The 20,085-nt window shown below is 37.9% G+C and overlaps 1 protein-coding gene across 5 annotated transcripts in view; it reads right to left on the bottom strand.

Annotated features, from left to right (window-relative positions):
- Window positions 1–19,339, bottom strand: part of Mipp1 (Multiple inositol polyphosphate phosphatase 1) — a 1,171,163-nt gene extending 1,151,824 nt beyond the window's left edge. For all 5 annotated transcript variants that reach the window (XM_067757520.1, XM_067757518.1, XM_067757523.1 and 2 more), the window contains exon 1: window positions 19,036–19,339. Coding sequence is in view for 1 of the 5 variants with exons in the window: in XM_067757516.1 (XP_067613617.1) it covers window positions 19,036–19,045 (10 nt within the window). In the remaining 4 variants the exon portion in view is untranslated. The remainder of the gene's footprint in view (window positions 1–19,035) is intronic.
- Window positions 19,340–20,085: the final 746 nt, after the last annotated feature.

Below are 20,085 nucleotides of genomic sequence, written 5' to 3'. Positions count from 1 at the left end.
TTACTCATAAGGTAATGCGTCAACCCTCGCGTGGCCTCCCTGCGTAGCATAGATAACCACGAGACCGTTAAAGGGCGACTGCACAATCGGCTCCGGATAGCGGCCTTGAGGGGGGACTTTTTTAGAATGGACAAGACTAATACGAATCCGCCAAGGATGGGGTGCGGAAGAAGAGCGCTTTTGATGGAAATCCGTCAAATCAATCTTCAGCACACTAAGGCGGCTTCCGCAAATTTGTTGCTCTGCCTTGAAAAAGGCGGAGTGGATATAGTCCTTTTCCAGGAGCCGTGGCTGAGTAGTAACGGCAGTAAGATTTCTGGATTAAGGACTGGAAAATTCAACAACTTGGTGCATGGGGAGGCAAGTAGGCCTAGATCCTGTGTGCTTGTTAAAAAAGAGATTAAAGCTTTTATTCTCTCTAATTTCAGCAATTCTGACGTAACCACGGTCTGCCTCGAGCGAGGAAGTAATGAAATGTGGGTGGTCTCAGCGTACATGCCCCACGGGGACGTAGAGGGACCACCACCTGCGATACTGGGTGAAATCACCGCTGAAGCAAAGCGGAGAGGTGTTGGCGTGATCATCGGTGCCGATGCTAATGCCCATCATAGCATTTGGGGAAGCTCGGATACCAACACTAGAGGTGAGTCTTTATTTACTTTTATTGTAGATGAGGGAATTTGTATATGTAATAGGGGGAATGACCCGACTTTTACTACTGCGGTAAGGGAGGAGGTCCTGGACCTCACCCTGGTTAGTAGAGAACTGGAAGGTCGGATATCTGGATGGGGGGTTCTCAACGAGCACCGATATATTCAGTTCTCAGTGAACGAAGAAGTCCCGGTAAAATATCTTTTAGGAACCCTAAAAGTACTAACTGGGACTTGTATTGTAGGAAGCTGGGAGAGCTACTGCCTGCGGTGCCTATCATTACTTCGGGCCTGTCTGAATCTGAGATAGACGTTCTGGTGGAAAACTTCACCTCGGCAAGCAATAGCGCCTTTCAGCTGTCCCGCCCATTGAAAACTTACAGGGGGAAGGGCAAGCCGCCCTGGTAGTCGGATTCTCTTGACGACCTAAGAGCGTCCAGTCAGCGGCTCTTCAACAGAGCCAGGAGGAGTAAATTACCCTCGGACTGGGAGCTCTATAAGGTGAGTCTGGGGATTTATAAATATGAAATAAGGATAGCCAAGCGAGATGCATGGCGAAGCTTCTGCGAAAACGTAGAAGGCTGCAATGAATCCGCGAGATTTAGAAAATACTCTCTAGGAACCCCGCTCCTCTGGGGTATCTGAGAGATGATGGTGGGGACTGGTCGATGAGTAGCGAGGAGTCCCTAAGGCTTTTACTGGACAATCATTTTCCCGATGTCCCAGTTGCGCAGGGATCTTCGCCTGCATGGTCGGCGGTCGTTGGCCATGCAGAAGTGCCTGCCATTCCAATACGGGAAAGTCAGATAACCTGGGCTATAGGGTCGTTCAAGCCCTATAAGTCTCCGGGCCCGGATGGAATCATTCCTGCGCAGCTTCAAAGGTCTTTGGGGATTTCCTGCCGCTGGTTGGCCATCATATATACTAACTGCCTCAGGCTTAACTATATCCCGAAGTCTTGGCACACGGTTAGGGTTATTTTCCTTCCGAAGGCCGGCAGAAGCTCTCATGTATCACCTAAGGATTTCAGGCCAATCAGTCTCTCGTCGTTTCTTCTTAAGACGTTTGAGCGGTTGATTGACCTGTACCTACGGGAAAGGATACCTCGGGGGTTACTGTCGGCTTCACAACATGCGTACTGCAAGGGCAGATCGACGGAAACGGCTCTCCATTCGATTGTAAAGCAAATAGAGGGGTCCCTAGAACACAAAGAGTATGCTCTGGGTGCCTTTCTAGACAAGAGGGAGCTTTTAACAATGTCTTACCGGGGTCAATCGAAAGAGCTCTGGTGGGTTTAGGAGTCGAGGCGGCTCTGGTTGAATTTATTAGCAAACTTCTATGCGGCAGAATTGTCGCAGCGGAGTGGGGAGGGGCCATAATTAAGAGGAAGGTGTGCAGGGGCACGCCACAGGGGGGTGTCCTATCTCCTCTCCTCTGGGTTGTGGTAGTCAACGAGCTTCTTGTGGAGCTGGAAGCCAATGGTTGTCGGGTGGTTGCCTATGCAGATGACCTCGCTATCCTAGTCAGAGGCAAATTTCTGGGCGCCCTGCGCGATGTTCTTCAGGGCTACCTGGATACTGTGGCTAGGTGGGCTGATTCATGTGGATTGGCGGTCAACCCGGGAAAAACGGAATTGGTCCTTTTCACAAGAAAATATAAGGTGCCCGATTTCAGAACTCCCTCGATTGGAGGGGTAACGTTGGTACTTTCTGATAGGGTTAAATATTTGGGGATTGTTTTGGACAAGAAACTGTCCTGGAGACCCAATGTGGAAGATCGGGCCAGGAAGGTCGCCATTGCCTTGTACTGCTGCAGAGGAGCTATCGGAAAGAGATGGGGACTCTCGCCAAGAATAGTACACTGGCTTTATGAGATGGTGGTCAAACCGATTCTGCTATATGGGGTGCTGGTCTGGTGGAAAGCACTGGACACGGCGAGCACCTCCCAAATGTTAGTGTCAGTGCAACGGACGGCGCTGATCGGTATCAGTGGCGCTCTCAGAACAACGCCTACCTTGGCACTGAACGTCATGCTGAACATATACCCAGTAGATATTGCGGGAAAGGCGGCCGCGACAAGGTCGTTGGTCAGGCTTCGTGATATGGGATATAGACTTTCTAACCGCGGACACTCTAGCCTTCTTACCAGTTTCGACTTCATCCCGGACAGAACGGAATACTGTATGCCGATAACAGCTCCCTATACAACCTTCACCCCAGTTATTCCAGAGAGAGAGGATTGGGGAAGAGGAATTATCTGGGGCATGGGACCGGTTAACTTGTTCACGGATGGGTCAAAGCTGGATGGAAAGGTTGGTGGGGGGGGTCTTTTGTCAAGAGCTAAATTTAAGCCGCATGTTTAAGTTGGCTGATCACTGCATTGTATTCCAAGCGGAAATTGCTGCGATTAAGGATGCGGTGGATGGAATGCTATCCAGTGCTACCACGGTTAGGGAATTTAACATCTACTCTGATAGCCAATCGGCTATCAAGGCCTTGAGCTCAACTACAGTGCGATCGATGGTGGTCTGGGAGTGCCTGACCTCGCTTGCGATTGCATCGAATTATTTTACAATTAAGATTATCTGGGTCCCGGGCCATAGTGATATCCCGGGTAACTGTCAAGCGGATCTCTTAGCCCGCATCGGTATAACTGAACTGGATGAAGATGGCTGTAGGGATTTCTGAATCCCGCTGGCCACCTGTGGATTGCTCCTCCATAGCTGGGCCTCGAATCAGCTCAGCAAACGTTGGGCGGATACCACGTCTTGCAGGGTAGCAAGATCTTTCTGGCCAAAAGTGGATGGCAGGAGGTCTGCGGAAATAATTGGGTTCACTAAGGCTCACCTATCAATGGCCATTAGGGCTTTGACAGGGCACTGTCCCATGGGTATCCATGCGGTACGTCTCAATATACTCGAAACTCCATCCTGCTGCAGCTGTATGGAGGATAATGAGGTGGAATCACCAAATCACTTTATGCTTGATTGCCCAGCTTTTGCCAGAACTAGGCGAAAGTACTTCGGTCGCGACTCACTTGGATCTCCCGAGGATATATCCAAAGTTGAGATCGGTATCATTCGGAGCTTTATCGTTGCTACCCAACGATTCTCTAAGTAGCTAGATCTAAGTCACCGTTATTTTTGGTGTATGTGGTATCACAACGGACCTTCGTGTTGTCCAAGTGAGCTATCCTTATCAGGGCAGCTACCACCTAACCTATCCTATCCTATCTGTCGAAGTTTTTCAATTGCCGCAATTTTTATTGTTGGTGCCCGAATTTAATTCATCTTCTCTCTTTTTTTTTACAAGGCTTAGGCTGTAATCAGCCAGTAAAATCCTTACCAATGAATTAGGCCGAGTAATCACCCAGTATAATCAAGGCAGGATCGCCATATAAAAGGCGTATCCTTGCCAGCTATGAAATTAGGCTGAAAAATCAGCCACCAGAATCATAGGCAGGATCGCCATATAAAAGATTAAAAACGAATAATCAGTTTTGAGAGGTTTCAAAATTAATAAGCGAATGCTTCTTTATTCAAATTTTTTCAGCTTATTTATACTAAATTATTCTAAACATATCCTTACATACATATTTACTTTAAGCATACATACTTACATACCTATTTACCTTACATACATACTTACATACCTACATACAACTCTACACAAAATATGTACCTACACACCTGTGTTGAGTTGTGACTTCTGTGGGAAATTCAACGTCCGCAAATTTGCCGGAATGCAAATTTTGTTTGGTTGTGCGTTGTACACACACCTGCATTAAATCGTGTGAATGGCTATGTCAGCAACAATTATCAGATGCCTTGTTTTGTGTTGATGAAAATTTAGACCCTTTTTTACAGGGTAGCATATTAACTGATTTACATATTTTGACGTTGCCGAAACTGGAATTATGCGCGGCTCAACTACTTGCTAAATTACTTCAAAGAATACAGAAAATCATCAATAGAGAAGTCAAAATATTTGCTTGGAGCGATTTAACTATAACTCTAGCATGGATAAATAATTCTGGAAGTAAAGATAAGTTCATCAAAACAAGAGTAGAAGAAATCAAATCATGGGCTTTCACGGCAATATGGCACCATGTTGGAACCAAAGATAATCCAGCTGATGCAGGATCCAGAGGGGTATTTGCAAACCAACTGGTAGAGCACGAGTTATGGTGGAAAGGTCCCAAATGGTTGCAAGAAGAAGAAAATCAATGGCCAAAACAGAGTGCAATCGAAGCAGTATATGTCATAACATCAAAAGAGGCGCATTTTCTGGATGAGGTAATAGTAAAATATTCCAGCTGAATTAAATTAATAAGAGTTGTAGCTTATATATTACGATTTATAAAAAGAATAAGAGGATAACAATATCCTGCATATTTAATTAAATCAGAGCTAAAAGAAGCTGAACAGATAATTATAAAATATCAGCAAAGACTACATTTTAGAGAGGAAATACAGAGCTTAGAAATCAAAAAAGAAATTAGCAATAAAAGTAATATTGCAAGCTTAGATCCAATTTTAGATAGCATGGGAATCCTTCGCGTAGGAGGTAGGTTAGTAAATATGAAGCTACAATTTGATCAGAAGCATCCGATAATATTAAATAAATCACATTTATCAACATTAGTTATTGAAAATGTTCACAAAACCACCTTGCATGGGGGAAATAAATTAATGGAAGCAACGATTAGAAGAAATCACTGCATAATTGGGTTAAAGAATTCCGTTAAAAAAATCATTCGAACTTGTAGTCGCTGCATGCGTTACCGCAAGGAAGCAGCTAAACAAATAATGGGAAATCTTCCAGAATTTCGAGTATCGTTATCTATAACATTCACACACGTTGGTGTAGACTATGCAGGGCCAATAGCTGCCTTAAAAGATTTTTTGCTAGAAGGAGTACGAGTCAGCATATATACTCAGACAATGGGACAAATTTTATTGGAGCTTGTAGAAAATTAGATTTCAAAAACGCAATCAAGAAAAACTCAACAGTAGCTCCCATATTAGAATCAGACAAAATTCAATGGCAGTTTGGGCCGCCGGCAGCCCCTCACTTCGGAGGAATTTGGGAAGCTGGAGTCAAGTCAGTGATATATCATTTAAAAAGAGTCATAGCCGAAAGTAAATTGATATTTGAAGAGATGATTACCATTCTTTCACAGATAAAAGCAGTACTAAATTCACGGCCTCTATGTGCGATCGATAGTGAAACAGATACAGATGTTTTAACACCTGGGCATTTTTTAATAGGATGTCCATTAATAGGCTGTCCTGAAGCAATTAATGATACAACAATGAATTCGTTAGATAGGTGGAAACTAATACAAAAAATGAAAAGAGATTTTTGGAAACGGTGGGAAAGCGGACATGTTGCAATGTTGCAACAACGAATGAAATGGAAATTCAAACAAAATAATCTAAAGGAAGGTCAAATAGTAATAATTAAAAATGAAGAAACTCATCCAGCCAAGTGGCCATTAGGCAAAATTATAGAAACATATCCTGGAAGCGATGGAAAAACCAGAGTTGTAACTTTAAAAGTACAAAATGGCATACTTAAACGGCCCGTTCACAAGCTATGCTCACTATAAACAACAAGTAGCATTAACACGGAAGATCCAAAACAAGCCACAAGCCTGTTGACATCAAGAGTAACAAATAATACGATAAACCCAGGAGGGCCGAAAAGAACAAACACATTGATGATATGGTTGTTTACATTGCTCATGCTAACAATGGAAGTTAAAGCTTATACATAAATACAGCTAATACAGGAACTTCAGTAGTTGAGCTGAAAAATAATACCGCAATATATTATGATCCGATCGGCAAAATAGACACAATAAATTCAAAATGGGTTTTAATCATTTATTACGATCTATGTTCGTATTACGATCCAATGGATGGAATTAAAGAATATATTAATAGACTTAAAAATGAGTGCAAATTATTGACCTATTATGAAGAGGCATGTGTAATGATTACCGGAACTTTAAAGCACAAATATAATAGCCTGAAGTAGAATAACGAATTGTTCATGAAGCAAGAAAATAGAAAGAGGCGAGCACCATTCGAATTTGTTGGCTCGATTTACCATATATTATTTGGCATAATGGACGCTGACGATCGAGAGAATATGGAATCAAATATTAAAAATATTTTTGAAAACCAAAATGATATCGCAAGGTTGTTTAAGACACAGACATCATTCGTCGATTCTACGATAAATATATTAAAAAAGACAACCGATGAAGTTAACAGAACCTTTCAAAAAATGAATGAACAACTAAATAAGTTTTACTATGAACTAGTTAAAGAGCAAAATGCCGAGCGAATGACCTTGATATTTCAGATATTAACCATTCAAATAGAAATAATTATGGATGAATGTGAAGATATCCAAACTTCCATAATTTTTTTACTAATTGATATAAATCATGGTTGCATAAATCCTAAACTATTAAAACCTTCACAACTTAATAAAGAAATTTCATTAATTAGAAATAAGCTACCACCCAAATTAGTACTACCTGGAAAACAATTCGGTAATGAATTAAAAGAAATGTATAAGTCAATGACCTGGCAAAGTTTTAGACCCAGCCTAATAATCTGGCTTATTTCTTTTTATATTTTTCAAATATTAAATTTTAACATATCTAATTTTCAAAGTGCCTCAAAATCATTTTGTTAATTAAAAAATATTATTTTGCAGTGACCTGGGAAAGTTTTAGACCCAACCTAATATTCTGGCTTATTTCTTTTTATATTTTTCAAATATTAAATTTTAACATATCTAATTTTCAAAGTGCCTCAAAAACATTTTTTCAATTAAAAACAAAATTATTTTGCAATGACCTGGCAAAGTTTTAGACCCAGCCTAATAATCTGGCTTATTTCTTTTTTATATTTTTCAAATATTAAATTTCCAAAGTGCCAAAATTTGGTCCTTTTTTTCGATGAATTTTGGTCCCAAATGAAAGCATGGTGTGGCAACCGTGTTCGCTTTACCGAAAATGTCTCACTTGTAGATACGAGGTTAACGAATAAACGGGACGATGTGTATGTATATGTATATTATGCATGATCAGTTTCTACATAGGTATATTGTAATTTATTCTGTGAAAGTACATAATGTAAACAAATACATATGTATAGCAAGAGGCAACACTTTTTTACTATTATCTTTACTTATTTGAGCTTACAATTCTTTATTTTTCAGTTTTGCCTTTTTCTAAACAACAGCTGTTGTGTGGTTATTTCGATGTAACCACCTACTTTTGTGGGTAAAAAATTATCTTGCTATTTTCGGGGGTAGAATACCAAAAGGGTGTAAAAGGTGCCGCATGATTTCGTTACCGTGGTGAAGAATGTTGTTACCACACTAGAATCGGGGCGTAAATATCAAATGCAACGGTAAGCAATAGAACTGTAACATGAATATGTCAAAATTGCTTATCTAAGTAAAATATGTACATAGATTATATTAGTTTATACAGAAAAGAGATAAAAACAAAAGATTTAAAATAACATGTACACAACAGTATACCAACACATTACATGCAGCAACAGCTTATCAGTCAATTGTTCCAATGCATGCTAACCTAAACAAATATCATTCGGATTCAATACTTACACACAAAATATATGATTTGTAATGAACTTAAAATACCTTGGTATTGAATTCACACAATTAAGATAAGAATGTGCACACTCACACATACACATATAAGTAGTTAAGAAATTAGTATTAAAAATGTATAAAAGGAAGATATTTCAAAATAAAGATTCAGATTCATAAAAGAATTCTCATCGGCTAAACATTTGTTACCCCCACCCGAGTAAGGAACACACATATATTTAGCTACACTTTGTGAATTGCCAAATTGTTTACAGTAGGAAAATACTCTAAAGCATTAAAGCTTATATCATCAGAAAAGTAAAGAAATATCTCCGTTGCTATAGCTTCGGTTTGAGTACGATTGCATTGACTAAAATCTAAGAGAGAAAATTCGTGAAAAAACTAAGTTACTTTTTCGTTTTATAAAATATCTGGAGGCTCGTCATAATGATTGATAAAACTGGTACCAGGGGCTTTATTCAGTAAGTGTGAGTTTTGAAATGTACATTTTTCTTTCATACAAATTATATGAAGAAAAAGTGTACCTTTTAAAACTCACAGTTACTGAATCTGCGCCCAGGACTTGATGGTAGCGAGTTATTTGCATACGATTTAATTTGCCCTTTAAACTGGATCACATATTCTTTTACTTTGTCTCGAATATGGTCTATTGTGTATGTCTCAAAACTTTGAAGTAAGACTTTGCAAAATTGTTTGATTTAAATGTCTTTTTTTTTTGTAATATAAGGGGTTTTTTCTAAGGCTTTAAAATTGTTTCTGCTCGCATAGAAAAAAATGTCAATTGGAAAACAAAAACAAATGTAGCTTGATATATTTTTGTTTTTCAATTGAAATTATTTTCTAATACCTACATATTGTAACGAATTTACTGCAAATCATCTTATTTGCAACCTTTTGCTAGGTTCGAATCACTAAACTGTTGAATAAATAACTCCAATATTTAATAATGCAAAATGGCCTTTATTAAAGTACTTCACAATAAATATTGCTCGACAGATAACGTGCTTAATCAAAACTGATTATTGCACCTCTACTGTTGCTGCCTTTTGTACTCTCTTATTTCCTCGTTCGCATCTTCTAGGCGCTTCCATTTCCAGAATCTACTAGTTGGCCATCAGCTATCAAATTTCTCAGCTGTAACTACAGATGAACGATTTTATAGCTTCTCTCATTGCATACTTTCGGAAGTATCTCAGATATATGCATGTGGTTGGGCGTTGCTTCTCCGCTGCGTGTACGTACATATGTGTAGACATAATGATTGATTCGTTTATGTAGATACAAGTGACTGTCTGCTTTATTGTTGTTGTGACTTCATTTACTTAGCATCAGACTAGGGATGTGAGTATCACTTAGTGTCACTAATATTCGTCACAATATATAACACTACTTTTTTCTTGTATTTTTCTACTACCTTTCCTGTATTTTTTCTGTAATTCTTTGTCGCCCCCCTCATAAAACGGTTTCAGTACTGGGAGCAATTCTTGTTCTATAAAACGGTGAAATTAACAAAAATTTCAAACAAAAACTTATTGAAATGTATGGAACTTTTTGTTCACTTCATCCTTCCACAGAACCAGAATTTCCCCCCTGATGTAAGCGTGAAAACTATATTCCAGAAAAACTAAACCAAATACAAGAAAAATACAACCTAGTTCCTTCAAAACAAACGTTAAGTTTATTTTCTCTGAGAAATGAAAATTTTGTTATTAGTTTGAAAGTTTTGTGCACAAAAACACAAATAAAATCATAATTTTTGTAAAATAGGTAAGCCAAAAGATCAAATAGTCTTTCCGTGTCATTTGCATTGTTTTAAGTGTGAAAAAAGTTGTTGAAAAATTAAGCTTCTTGGAAATTTTTTTTGCGTTTTGATATTTCGAGGTAAAGTTTCGTCAGTATTTCTACCTTGGAATTCAAGACAAAATAAAATAGTGTCTATAGGAATACGGGAGCAGAAAATTTTTTAGAAAAAAAAAATGCCCATAATTCATAATTTTAGAATACATTAGCTCATTCACATGTATTTTTTATACAAAAATATAGAGGCTTTGGGAAAGTTCTTATATGTAGACAGATTTTTTACATGAAGAGCTCAACCCCACTATAAATTCATTAAAGGGAGCGAAAAATAAATCTATGTATGTATATAGGGCGTTTTTCTTTTCTAAAGCTTCAAAATTCTGTCTGCTCGCTTGGACAAAAATTGTAATAGAAAAGCGAAAACAAATTAAGCAACATAGTTCTGCTCGCTTAATTTGTTTTTAACAATTTTTGTTGTTATATCGGCCTACTGATTTGTAAGATCGCGAGTTTGAATCGAGCTCAAGGCCTAACAATAATTATTTTATCATTACTATTGTTATAATATATTTTTTCTTAATTGAAAAAATTTTTAAATTAGAATAGAAGAAAGAAAAAATTTAGACAACTGCCAAAGCTCGTTGTATAGATCCATTTCGGGAACTGCTAAATTCCTTCATCGGCAGCGTTTAGGCGCCGCTGCTATAACCATTCAGCCACCACAGCGGTTTTTTGTTTGTCTTCATTATTCCTACTTCAATTCTGGTTCTTGCCAATTGATATTCACAGCACTGCGACATCTGTTACAGAATAGTTGTGAAAATTGGACTTTGTTTATGGCGATGATGCCATAGTGTCATAAAAAAAAATTTTTCAATTAAGAAGAAATATATTATAACAATAATAATGATAAAATAATTATTGTTAGGCCTTGAGCTCGATTCAAACTCGCGATCTTACAAATCAGTAGGGCGATATAACAACAAAAATTGTTAATACATCCCAGAGCACGGGGAAAAAGTGTCAATAAAATATGACACTATGGCATCATCGCCATAAACAAAGTCCAATTTTCACAACTATTCTGTAACAGATGTCGCAGTGCTGTGAATATCAATTGGCAAGAACCAGAATTGAAGTAGGAATAATGAAGACAAACAAAAAACCGCTGTGGTGGCTGAATGGTTATAGCAGCGGCGCCTAAACGTTGCCGATGAAAGAATTTAGCAGTTCCCGAAATGGATCTATACAACGAGCTTTGGCGGTTGTCTAAATTTTTTTTTTCTTCTATTCTAATTTAAAATTTTTTTCAATTAAGAAAAAATATATTATAACAATAATAATGATAAAATAATTATTTTTAGGCCTTGAGCTCGATTCAAACTCGCGATCTTAATTTGTTTTTGTTTTACAGTTGAAATTTGTTTTCAAGCGAGTATAAAAAATTTTGAAACATTAGAAAAAAAAGAGTCCATTATTTGTATTTCTATGTATCTGTTTGAAATATGCAAATGATAAGCTAATACAAAATATGGAGCAAGCTCAGAGTTCATACATTTGTCAAAAAAGAGTGCGGTGGGAAATTTTTTTGTTTGTGCAAATAAAACCTTTGGGAACCCCACGACAAAAGGCCAAACTATCGTCTTTAAGGTCGAAATATATCCAAAGTTAGTTCGCGGAAATGTTTGCAAACCCAAACTAGCCTATTAAATATGAATATAAATTGTTATACATATATGTATAAATATATAAATATATACGTAAATGTAACCTTCCTAATCATTATTCACTGAAAAAATTTTAAAAGCCCCTTTATTCCAAAATTGTTTAATACTTAAATTTTTTTAAACAAATAGCTGTACTAACATAATGTAAAAGTGGTCCTTTTCGACACGCCTTGTTGGTCGGTCATAACCGTTGAAACGGTTAAGCGCAGATCAGGTACGTAAGTAATGTCTTAGCTACTTCCAAATTGTATTCGCTTTTTTATAATACATCATAGGTCCACTCAGTCTTGAAATTTTGGCCTATTCAAAAAAATAACCCTCAGTCGACCCAACGCCGACTACGCCATCCACAATATCAATTTAAAGTTTATATTTATATATATTATAAACGAGTCAACTCATGCTCCATCGCTGTTTTAACAAAGTTATTATTTTAAAGCTAATAAAATGATCTCTAATAACGCATTATAAAATAGTATCATCAAACTTAAAGGATCTTTGAATCTTTCACTAAAAAATTAAAGAGCCAACTCGCTCCACACAAAATAAGATTTAAGTTTTAATACAATTATTATATTGAGTGATTAATGAATTAATTACCTTATAAAATAACTCGACTAAGTTACGCGGATTCCCGACAACAATTGCCCAAGCGTTCTTGGTAGTTTAGCCAAGAGACCTCAGCGCCAGCGGCGCAACCCTAATGCAGGTATGTTTGAATGCCACAGGTGAGAATGACCGTGGCATTGATTTTCTGTTACGTTATGAAATTATTTGTATTACATTACATGGCAAAACACAAATATGATTACGCTGCAGCGCGTGCAACGATCGATGGTAAACGTGATGACGTTGCAGCGCATGTTGTGATCGAACGTGGGAATGGTATGACTGGGCAGTGGTTGAGCGTGTTAACTCCTCCCCTTCAAAGATCTACGTGCCGTAGATTAGGTGGTTGGAGTGAATCCTCGTGCCTGTGCCCTCGGAAGCTCTTGCTCAACAATGAAATGTTCAAGGTAGGTATGTTTAATTTTTCCGTTATTCTGTTCCAAATTAACCAAATGGCTGTGACCATCACAGCAAAACCCATAACTTCCGATGATGATTGGATGCCTGAGCTGATTCTACTCCACCAGGTTCCATCGTCAATTTTAGAACAGTTTCGTTGGCCAGTTGGAAAACATGTGAGCCGCTCAAATTATTGGAGATATCGCCTGACCAAATAGCCTTATTAAAGTGGTCCAAGAGGATCGTGTTGAGTTATTACAGCTTATGTAGCGGCAACTAGTTTTAACACCTTTTAGCAGACACGCAATCGTCCTCTCAAAGTAGGTCCAATGATTCTTGCTTACATACTGTTGCGCTTGTAAGGTGGATACAGCTGTCCTGGATGACATGCGTTTGCTCTTTGTTAACTAGGACTACACTGTTTTGCAATTCCACTCGATGGCCGTTATTTGTTATTGACCTGATGATTAGATGGTTAAACCTTGTTTCGGCCACCTTAGGTATAGGTGGCTGGTTTTCCGTACTCAATGGCTGCGATGACATTACAATAAGCGAGGACCTCTATCTCGCTTATAATTCCATTGATTTTTCCTTTGTCTAGCAGGTTCCTGTTGACCACACCTGCCTTAGCCATCAGACAAGCTTGGACCAATTCTCTGACATCGCACCTCATAGTCATTACCTTGTGTAGGATTTCTTTCGAGATCTTCATAATGTGATCATGCCCAAGGATTCCATTTGTGGCGGTTATGATGCCATTGACAGTCTGCAATTACTCATGAGATTTTTTATATATTTCAGAATTAACCTTGAATTGTTGGTTGCTATTGGACGCTAAAGAATCCTGTACTTTTCGGACCATATCTCAGTCCGAAACGTTAGGGGAACCGTTCCAATCCGATCCTATCCAAATAATTGAAGGTCTAACAATTATTTTTTTCGGGCCTTTTAGTTTACTGAGCTGAGTTTGGAATTTCTCGAAGTGGTAGGAGAGAACAGCTGCATAGTCGTTGGTTTCGTTTAGTTTTATTGTTTCGAGTTTCAGGCGGCCCATCCCGGATTGAAGGGATTGGGGAATCAATCAATCAATTGCGCAGAGACAGATGCTGTGGAGACTAGATTTATTTCAATTAAACATAACTCTATGCGATACCCCGTTTAGAAAAAAAAATTTTTTTTGTTTGTAATATAAAATATTAAGGATAAGAACTTACGCGTCAAGCTATTTCTAAAATTGTTAACAGTTTAAACAACGCTCTTATATGTAAGAGAATTCCATTCTCGTTTGTTTTTTTTTTTTTAATGATGGGCGAACGTTTTCTTCTACACCGATTTGGTGTTTATAATATGTGTACAATTTATGTACTGCAGCGCACTCTGTTAGTTCAAAATTCTTGTGTTAAACTTGCATCGGAATATAGGCGCTTTCCAGCTGACATTGGAAGATTCGCGTGATCCTTTTAAGTCATAAGCGTTGATAATTGCAAATGACCTACTAATGACAGGAGTGGCTTCACGTCAATTAAAGCATAGTCCTAATGATGTAGTTGAAGAATACTGATTGTCTTCATTTGAGCCATCGAGTTATTTGGAATTGAACTAATATCTGACACGATCAGCTGCAAGTTAATTGCACCCAAAACCCTGGGCCACTAGGATCTAGGTATAAGAGTTGCCTTCTGACCAATGCTATCTTAGACGTTTTTTACGTCAATTTTGTGGAACCTTTTCCCACCTTCGGTAACAATGTAACTACATTTCTGTTCTCATCCACAGTTCCTTCGTTATAAAGAGGCTTTTGTTTTGCCTTTATTTGTTTGTTGGCAATCAATAAGTTTTCCCCTGTTTTAAAGGAACACGGTGTTGTGCGTTTAGCTTTCAACCACGCATTTATGATCTCTTTTTCTTTTTCTAAGGCTTTTATATCCTTCATAGTTTTTTCTTGGAAATTCACCAATTCCTTATAGTTTATTCTTGAGGTCCGGTTGAGTAATACATCCGATAGTTTTCGTTTGATAACCGAGTGGACAGTATTGTTATACCTGTCCACTTCTATAGAAATATGTTCTTTTGGAGTAAGTCTGTTATATTCAACCGAAATACAGCAGTGCAGACGCTCAACCTGACCATTACCATTGCTCGTTGTCCTGATAGGAGATCAGTAAGCTTTATTCGGAGGGGAACGGAAGATCTTTTTTTATTGAGAAAAGCTTGGCAAATTTTGCTTTCCTATTTCGAAGAGGTCGATGTGTAAGATTACGCAGGGATAACTCGGTACTGGACTAGATTGGAGGAAAGGTTTTGCCGGATGCTTGACGTGCTTGTTTAAGTCACAAGTATCACACTGCCTAACCTAGACATTGCGGGAAAACAAAATTGCTCGAGTATTTGTGCTCGGTGATTTCTTTAGGCTCGCTTGTGTTCCCTATCGATTATGTCGTAGACCCTGTGAGGAACCGTAACATCTTCCACCACCCTCTGGGATATTCCAATGCGGTACCTTTGGAAGTCTCAGGAATTTCCATCCCATTTATCACATTTAGGTTGAGGCACTATACGGTTCATAGTGTATGCTATAGCCCGGATAAGGATGATCCAAGCATTGTGGGCGGTAACTATCTCTGAACAGGTGCCTGCTCAGGCGCCACTTAAAGGATCTTTGATCCTTTAACTAAAAAAAATTAAGGAGCCAACTCGCTCCACGCAAAATAACATACAAATTTTTATACAAATAGCTTTATTGGACGATTAATGAATTAGCTTATAAAACAACTCGACTAAGTTACACGGATCCCCGACAGCAACTGTCCAAACATTCTTGGTAGTTTGCCCAAGTAACCTCAGAGCCGGCGGCAGCGCCGCAACCCTTACGCAAGTGTGTTTAACTGCCACAGGTGAGAATGATCGGGGCCTTGATTTCCCACAAGCGTTGCGTTATGAAATTATTGGTATTGCATTTCATGGCGAAATACAAATAACCTTACGGTGCAGCGCGATCGATGGTAAACAAATGTGCTGACGTTGCGGCGGGTGTGTTGGTCGAACGTTTGATTGGTATGACTGGGCAGTGGCTGAGCGTATTAACTTCAATAATACATTCTTTCGAGTTATTAATCGATTTATGAAATGATGTTGCGCATTTTCTCATATAAATAAATACATGTAAGGCGCTATAAACTCTGAAGAGATTTTAGGCCGACCTTCTCTTACAATTTTGCGTCGTACCTCCTTTTAATTTTTTTCTACAAATTGGTGGGACGGGACCTACTTGTTTTATGCCGACTCCAAACGGCATCTGCAAGGCAAATGAGTTTTCGCTGCGAAGATTTTCATGGCAGAAATACACTCGGAGTGCTTGCCAAACACTGCCGAGGGGCGACCCCGATTAGAAAAATTTTCGTCTAATTGAAAAAAACTTGTTTCTAAAATTTTGGTGTTGCTTTGACCGGGGCGTGAACCCAGGATCTTCGGTGTGATAGGCGGAGCACGCTACCATCACACCACGGCGGCACCACATAATTCATAAAAATTTTAGTAATAGTGAAAAAAAAAATTTATTACCACTGCATTACACTGCGTTACAAAAACGAGCTTTAGTTCTGTCCTATGAACCAAATATACTTTTTCGGAAAGGGGAGAAAAAATAAAAATACTCGTGTATCGGCGATTTTCATGTACACGTCAGAATTTTTTTTTTATGTATAAAGTATAAAGCTCGTAGTGTCCGTCTGTCCGCCTGTGTGAAAGACTTTGGATCGATTTTTAACCCTTTTTCCGTGATCGAATCGAGCTGAATTTTTGCAAGCAGACTCGTGGAAATGTCTGTATCACGCCAAATTTACTGAACTTTTTTTTTAATGGTTATCGGGTTTTTGTAACGGTTTCAGCTCATTTGAAAACCGAATGTTTTATTAATTTTATTATATTAAATTAAAAATTTTTACATTAAAAATTTAAATTTCAATTTCATTTTTTTTTTTTTTTTGTTCTCCATCGCTTAATTCGGGAACATCATCAAAAATCTCCATTGAAGCCGCTATACGTTCTTCTGGAGTCTACAGAACCGCTGAAAAAAAAACCGATTCTACATTAGCGTAGCGAATTTTGTTGCGGCGAAAGTATTGGTACCCTTTAGTTTGAGTAAAAGTTACGCAATGGTAGCACAATTCATTGCAGTGCTCCAGCTGTATGTCGTTGCTAACTAGTACAATTAAAACACTAGCTAGCTTAGCGAATTGCATGGAAAGCAACAATAAAAAGTAATCGAGTTGAGTTGGCTAAGCGGTTTCAACTGAAAGGTAATTGTCGACCTGATTGATAGTTGTTGTTGTTGTTGCATATTCAAAAATAGGGCACTATTGTAAACGAGCGAATGAAATGAACATACGAATGTGCAGATAAACGAAAATAACAGCGTGGCGGCAGGGTGACATACATACAAACAAACACACGCATTTCATGTATTTTGTTTTTGTAATTGTCTGGTTGAGTGTCAAAAACATACTGCGCTAGAAGTAGAAATGTCATAGCAGCGAAAAAAGTAACAATTAGCTGATAAACCTCCACCATCTGTATGGTTTTGGCATAATGAAACTGTTTAGCTAGTTGAAGCGTTTTCTTCAAGCTCGCTTGAAAAGAAATACACCTTCCGTATGTCGTAGCCAAATTTTCGTACAGCGTACTTTATTGTTGCCCTTCCTTCAGTAAACTTGCATAAATTTCTATAGCAATAGTCGCACACGAATTCCGGAGTATACCACATGTAAGGAACATAAGCAGTCTTGAATATTTCCTGAAGCGAATTAACCACTGTTTTCTTAATATTTTTTAAAATTTTTACTTGGTCCGCTAGTCCCTTTTTTCAATTTTGGTCCTTTTGTTGTAATCAAGATTTTGGTACTTTTGTTTTTTCACTGAGGAATAAACTTTCAACAGGGACACAAACTTTCTACACCTTAATTAACCCTATTATAATTTTCAATTAACCTCAACGGATTTCTTACGAAAAAATTGCTATCATCAAAATGCAGCAGAACAATGGCAATTCACCTAGCAGATAGTTTCGAAAAGTGTTGGATCTGGAAGCAAACCAATCTTTGTTAATTGTTGCTGTTGTTGTTGTAATTGATACAACTAGCCAAGTATAAAATCTTTTTTGGTGCAAGGTATTTCGATGGGCTATCAAACACTTGTCGTGATAGATTTTTATCACTTCTTGAACTTAAAAAACGTTGTTGAAAATGTACGTGCACCTCCTTAACGGAGTTTGCCACTGATGAAGCCAGTGAACTGAAAACTAAATCAAAGCATGAAACTAACTTATTTTATTAAACGGTTTTATTTAGCTTGACTCTGTGTAGCTGGCCGTTGTTTACGAATTTTATTAAAATTTAAGTAACTTCCCGATAAGCTACAAGCTTGAAACTTAGAATATAGTTCAGATCCCATTGACATTGCAATAATAAGAAAAAAATTCGATAGGTGGCGCACGGATCGAAATATTTAAAAAAATCGTAGTGGTGGTCCGATTTGACTCATAACTGGAACACATATTAATACTTGAATAGAAAGCGACCTATGAAAAAATCGCCGCAAGCTGGTCCAGAAATAGCTTTGTGAAAAAAACTCCCGCTAGGTGGTTCAAGGATCGAGATATTTAAAAAAAAATCGTATTTGTGGTCCGATTTGGCTCATATTTGGAACACATATTACATACAGTCCAGAAGAAGTGACATCAAAATACTTTGGAGTTCGAGGGGTGACAAGCATACAATGAGGTATGTAGGTCCTAGGTACTAGTCATCATACTCCTCATTAATCTAGGGCGTTCATCAGACAGTTAAATAAAAGCGTTGGGCGCGTGATTAAGGTTCAGTTGGTCTTACTTATGACTATCAATAGAAATTTTATATTTTTTTTACATTTTTATGTTTCCGCCAAACTTATACAAATATTTTTGAACTTGTAAGTGTCTCATTTTCGGCGAAATGCTAAAATGAGGCAAAATGCTCAATGCGGGCTGAGCATGAACGTTTTATTTTGTCGCAATTAATGCGTACTTCGGTTAGATTAAAAAAAATCGATTGTTTTCGTCCGTTAAAAAACGGTGCGCGTTTTTATTAGCTTGGGCTTCCATTCCCATCAAAGCACGTAATATCAATTAATATAAAATGAACATATTTACATACATACCTGCAAACATACGTTCTAAATGTTAATTTAACAGTTTACGTTAATCTTCTCAAAACAAATTTAGATTTTTGGATTATAATGAAACACATATGCATGTACTTTTTATATATTATTTACAGATATGTACATATATCCACAAGTGTTTTAGTAATATCGTTCGAGTTATCTAATTTTACACCATTTAGCTATAGTCGTTTATTGTTAATTGAAGAGCAGCCGAATACATATGGATGTATGTATATATAAACTGAAATTGAGAAATTGGTAATATACGTTGGACTTGCTACTGAAATTAGAACGTATAACTTTCAGCTCAAGTATTGTTATCGTAATACGTATGCATGGGCATAGAGAGGGGCGGCAGGGGACGGAACTTCCGCCCCCCCCCCCCTAAAATCAGCAAGGCATACCAAACAAATTATTTAAAATTTATATATCTACCAAAGATTGTAAGTTCGGTTTACGGCCCACTATAGGGTATATTGAAACAAGTTGTCTCAAAATCAAATATGTATCTCAGCAACTGTTAAGGCTAGAGTAACCAAGAGTAAAACGCTCGAGGTGCCAACTTTTCGCCCTTTTTTATTATAAAAGGAAAACTAAGTGCTTATTTGAGATGCTGAACTATAATAATAATTCTCAACGGTTTTATCATCCAAAGCACGCCCAACCGACACGAGGGGCATATCCGAATGACGCACGGATTTGTAATTTTTGTTTGCCGAGTCGGTGAAAGGCAGGGATTTTTCGCGCGTCGAGATCTAATTGTTTCAGAAAAAGGGGCTCAAAATGCTTAGTTGTCCGATAAGGAACATTAAAGTTAACTTCGCTTAGTAAAAAGGACTAGAAACCAAGCCGTTCACTAATTTGATCATAAACAATTACTCCAAGCATCTCTCTACGACTTGCAAGGGAAGGAAGATTGATAAGTTTCAGCCGACTGGTATAAACGGGTAGATTATACAGGGAATCCCATTCAAAATCCCTTAAGAACATTGTAAAAACTGTTTTTGAATTGATTCTAACCCATCTGAATGAACTATAACGCGG

This window comes from Eurosta solidaginis, chromosome 5 (genome assembly GCF_040869045.1).
Source record: "Eurosta solidaginis isolate ZX-2024a chromosome 5, ASM4086904v1, whole genome shotgun sequence".
Taxonomy (NCBI): Eukaryota; Metazoa; Arthropoda; class Insecta; order Diptera; family Tephritidae; genus Eurosta; species Eurosta solidaginis.
Note: the sequence above shows the minus strand (reverse complement) of the source record. Positions and strands in the feature narration are given on the sequence as shown.